General features: G+C 57.0%; 1 protein-coding gene across 1 annotated transcript in view; it reads right to left on the minus strand.

The window, feature by feature from the left end:
- Positions 1-5,784, minus strand: part of LOC132535239 (uncharacterized) — a 104,533-nt gene extending 98,749 nt beyond the window's left edge. Inside the window, exons 1-5 of the mRNA XM_060180223.1 lie at positions 5,731-5,784; positions 3,995-4,041; positions 3,862-3,951; positions 2,843-2,946; positions 369-419 (exon numbers count right to left, since the gene is read on the minus strand). Coding sequence (XP_060036206.1) covers positions 369-419; positions 2,843-2,946; positions 3,862-3,951; positions 3,995-4,041; positions 5,731-5,784 — 346 coding nt within the window. The remainder of the gene's footprint in view (positions 1-368; positions 420-2,842; positions 2,947-3,861; positions 3,952-3,994; positions 4,042-5,730) is intronic.
- Positions 5,785-6,000: the final 216 nt, after the last annotated feature.

Consider the following 6,000-nt stretch of genomic DNA (forward strand, 5'->3'; position numbering starts at 1 on the left):
GCGGGGGACATACACCATTGGGGACATACACCAGGAGGATATAAACCTGGGGCACATATACCGGGGGACATAAACCGGGGGACATACACTGGTGGGACATACACAGGGGGGATATACACCAGGGGACATACACCGAGGGGACATACACCGGGGGTATACACCGGGGGGACATACACTGGTGGGACATACACCGGGGGGTAAATACACCAGGGACATACACCAGGGGGACATTCACCGCAGGGATATACACCAGGGGACATATATCAGGGGCACATACACCGGGGAGACATACACTGGGGGGATATACACCGATGAGACATACACCGGGGGACATACACCAGGGGGACATACAGCGGGGGGACATATACCTGAGGACACACCCTTGGAGGACATAAACCGGGGGGACATCTCCGGGGGACCTACACCAGGGGGACATAAACCGGGGGATATACACTGGGGGGACATACACTGGAGGGAAATACACCAGGGGGACATACACCGGGAGGACATACAGCAGGGGGACATACACATGGGGGACATACACCGGGGGGACATACACTGAGGGTGACGTACACTGGGGGGAAATACCCCTAGGGGACATACACTGGGAGGACATACACCGGGAGTAAATTCACCAGGCATAAATACACTGGGGGGACGTACAACAGGGGGACAGACACCGGGGGGACGTACACTTGGGGACATATACCGGGGGACATACACCAGGAGGACATACAGCAGGGGGACATACACCAGGGGGACATAAACCGGGAGGACATACAGCATGGGGACATAAAGCAGGGGACATACACCGGGGGGACATACAACGGGGGGACATACAGCGGGGTAAATACACCAGATGTAAATACACCGGGGGGATATACATCAGGGGTTGTACACCAGGGGGGACATACACCAGGGGAAATACACCAGGGGAAATACACCGGGGAACGTACACTGGGGGACATACACCAGGGGGACAAACACTGGGGGGGACATACACCGGTGGGAAATACACCGGGGGGACATACAACGGAGGGAAATACACTGGGGGACATACACCGGGGGATATACACCGGGGTAAATACACCAAAGTAAATACACCGGGGGGCACATACACCTGGGGGATGTACACCGGGGGGGACATACACCGGGGCACATACACCGGGGAGACATACCCTGGGAGGAAATAAACCGGGGGATATACACCTGAGGGACATACACTGGGGGGACATACACCAGAGGCATATACACCGGGAACATACACAGGGGGACAGACACCAGGGGGAGATACACCGGGGGTACATACACCGTGGGGACAAACAAAGGGGGGACATACTCTGGGATAAATACACCTGAAGTAAGTACACCAGGAGGGAACATACACCAGGGGGACGTACACTGGGACGGATATACACCAGAGGAACATACACCGGGGGGACATACACAGGGTGGTAATCTACCGGGGGGTATACAACGGGGGGACATACAACGGGGGGACAAACACCGGGATAAATACACCGGGGGTACATACACCAGGGGGACGTACACCGGTGGGGATATACACCGGGGGCACATACACCGGGGGAACATACAATGGGGAGAGATACACCGGGGGACATACACCGGGGGACATTACACCAGTTGTAAATACACTGGGGGTAAATACACCGGGGGTAAATACACCGGTGGGACATACACCGGGGGGACATACACCGGGGAACATACACCGGGGGGACATACACCAAGGGAACATGTCCCGAGGGGGCATAACCTGGGTACATACACCAGGGGGACATACACCGTGGGGATATACACTGGGGGGACATACACCGGGGTACATACACCTGGGGGACATATACCGAGGGACATACACCGGGAGGACATACAGCAGGGGGACATACACCAGGGGGACATAAACCGGGAGGACATACAGCAGGGGGTCATAAAGCAGGGGGAAATACACCGGGGGTACATACACCTGGGGGACATATACCGGGGGACATACACCAGGAGGACATACAGCAGGGGGACATACACCAGGGGGACATAAACCGGGAGGACATACAGCAGGGGGTCATAAAGCAGGGGGAAATACACCGGGGGGACATACACTGGGGGGACATACACCGGGGCAAATACACCAGAAGTAAATACACCGGGGGGACATACGCCAGGGGGATGTACACCAGGGGGGACATACACCGGGGGCACGTACATCGGGGGGACATATAATGGGGGGAGATACACCAGGGGACATACACCGGGGGGACATACCGTGGGGGACATACACCGTGGGGGACATACCACGGGGGACATACACTGGGGTGAATGTACACCAGGGGCAAATACACCTGGGGGACATAAACCACGGGAAATACACAAGGGGACATACACCAGGGGGACATACACCGGGGGACATACACCAGGGGGACCTACACCAGGTGGACAAACCCCAGGGGGGCATACACTGGGGGTAAATACACTGGTGGGACATACAATGGGGGGAAATACACCAGGGGGGACATACACCGGGGGGAACATACCGTGGGGGACATACACGGTGGGGGACATACACCAGGGGGAAATACAACATGGGGACATACACCACGGGAAATACACCAGGGGAAATACACCGGGGGGGACATACACTGGAGGGACATACACTGGGGGATGTACACTGGGGGACATACACCAGGGGGACATACACCAGGGGAACAAACACTGGGGGGACATACACTGGAGGTAAATACACCGGGGGGACATACAACGGGGGGAAATATACTGGGGGACATACACCGCGGGGACATACACTGGGGTAAATACACCAAAGTAAATGCACCGGGGGGCACATACACCTGGAGGATGTACACCGGGGGGACATACACCGGGGGCACATACACCGGGTAGACATACCCCGGGAGGAAATAAACCAGGCGATATACACTGGAGGGACATACACCGGGGGGGACATACACCAGAGGCATATACACTGGGGGTACATACACCGTGGGGACAAACAAAGGGGGGACATACTCTGCGATAAATACACCTGAAGTAAGTACACCAGGGGGGAACATACACCAGGGGGACGTACACTGGGAGGGATATACACCAGAGGAACATACACCGGGGGGACATACACCGGGGGGACATACACAGGGTGGTAATCCACCAGGGGATATACAACGGGGGGACATACAACGGGGGGACAAACACCGGGATAAATACACCGGGGGTACATACACCAGGGGGACGTACACCGGTGGGGATATACACCGGGGGCACATACACCGGGGGAACATACAATGGGGGGAGATACACCGGGGGACATACACCGGGGGACATTACACCAGTTGTAAATACACTGGGGGTAAATACACCGGGGGTAAATACACCGGTGGGACATACACCGGGGGGACATACACCGGGGGAACATACACCGGGGGACATACACCAAGGGAACATGTCCCAGGGGGGCATAACCTGGGTACATACACCAGGGGGACATACACCATGGGGATATACACCGGGGGGACATACACCGGGGTACATACACCGGGGGGACATACACCAGGGGATATACACCAGGGGGACATACACTGGGGGACATACACGGGGGGACTTACACTGGGGAGATATACACGGGGGGACATACACCTGGGGGACATACACCGGTGGGACAAACATGCTGGCTACATACACCAGGAGACATACACCGGGGGGACATACACCAGGGGGAAATACACCAGGGGGACGAACACCGGGGCGGACATACACAGGTGGTAAATACACTGGGGGGACATTCACCGGGGGGAGATACAATGGGGGACATACACCGGGGAACATACAGCAACATACACCAGGGGGACATATACCAAGGGGACATACAACAGGGGGATGAACACCGGGGCGGATACACCGGTGGTAAATACACCAGGGGGACATTCACTGAGGGGAGATACACCGGGGGACATACACCGGGGGAACATACCGCAGGGGACATACACCGTTGGGGGCATACACCAGGGGGACATAAACCTGGGGGACATATACCGGGGGACATAAACCGGGGGACATACACTGGTGGGACATACACAGGGGGAATATACACCAGGGGACATACACTGGGGGGACATACACCGGGGGGTATACACCGGGGGGACATACACTGGTGGGACATACACTGGGGGTAAATATACCAGGGGACATACACCAGGGGGACATTCACCGCAAGGATATACACCAGGGGACATACACCGGGGGCACATACACCGGGGAGAAATACACTGGGCGGATATACACTGATGGGACATACACCAGGGGACATACACCAGGGGGACATACTGCGGGGGGACATACACCTGAGGACACACCCTGGGAGGACATAAACCGGGGGGACATCTCCGGGGGGACCTACACCAGGGGGACATAAACCGGGGGATATACACTGGGAGGGCATACACCGGAGGGACATACACCGGGGGGACATACACTGGGGGTGACGTACACTGGGGGGAAATACCCCTGGGGGACATACACTGTGGGGACATACACTGGGAGTAAATTCACCAGTCATAAATACACTGGGGGGATGTACACCGGGGGGACATACAACAGGGGGACAGACACCGGGGGGACATACACCTGGGGGACATATACCGGGGGACATACACTGGGAGGACATACACCAGGGGGACATAAACTGGGAGGACATACAGCAGGGGGACATAAAGCAGGGGGACATACACCAGGGGGGCATACACCGGGGGGATATACACCGGGGTAAATACACCGGAAGTAAATACACCGGGGGGACATACACCAGGGGGATGTACACCAGGGGGGACATACACCGGGGGCACATACATCGGGGGACATATAATGGGGGACATACACCAGGGGACATACACCGGGGGGACATACCGTGGGGGACATACACTGTGGGGGACCTACCACGGGGGACATACACTGGGGTGAATGTACACCATGGGCAAATACACCTGGGGGACATAAACCACGGGAAATACACAAGGGGACATACACCGGGGGGACATACACCAGGGGACATACACCAGGGGGACATACACCAGTGGGACAAACACCAGGGGGGACATACACTGGGGGTAAATACACTGGTGGGACATACAATGGGGGGAAATACACCAGGGGGACATACACCGGGGGGAACATACTACGGGGGACATACACTGTGGGGGACATACACCGGGGGGGACATACACCGGGGGGACATACACCGGGGGGACATACACAAGGGGGGCATAACCTGGGTACATACACCAGGGGGACATACACTGTGGGGATATACACCGGGGGGACATACACTGGGGTACATACACCGGGGGGACATACACCGGGGGGATATACACCGGGGGGACATACACTGGGGGGACATGTACCAGGGGGACTTACACTGGGGTGATATACACGGGGGGACATACACCAGGGGGACATACAGCGGTGGGACAAACACGCTGGCTACATACACCAGGAGACATACACCGGGGGGACATACACCTGGGGGACATACAGCGGTGGGACAAACACGCTGGCTACATACACCAGGAGACATACACCGGGGGGACATACACCAGGGGGACATACACCAGGGGGACGAACACTGGGGCAGACGTACACCGGTGGTAACTACACCGGGGGGACATTCACTGAGGGGAGATACACTGGGGGACATACACCGGGGGAACATACCACGACGTACACCAGGGGGACATACAACAGGGGGACGAACACCGGGGCAGACATACATCGGTGGTAAATACACCGGGGGGACATTCACTGAGGGGAGATACACCGGGGGACATACACCGGGGGAACATACCGCGGGGGACATACACCATTGGGGACATACACCAGGGGGACATAAACCTGGGAGACATATACTGGGGGACATAAACCGGGGGACATACACTGGTGGGACATACACAGGGGGGATGTACACCAGGGGACATACACCGGGGG

Source organism: Erinaceus europaeus, chromosome 21 (genome assembly GCF_950295315.1).
Source record: "Erinaceus europaeus chromosome 21, mEriEur2.1, whole genome shotgun sequence".
NCBI classification, from domain to species: domain Eukaryota; kingdom Metazoa; phylum Chordata; class Mammalia; order Eulipotyphla; family Erinaceidae; genus Erinaceus; species Erinaceus europaeus.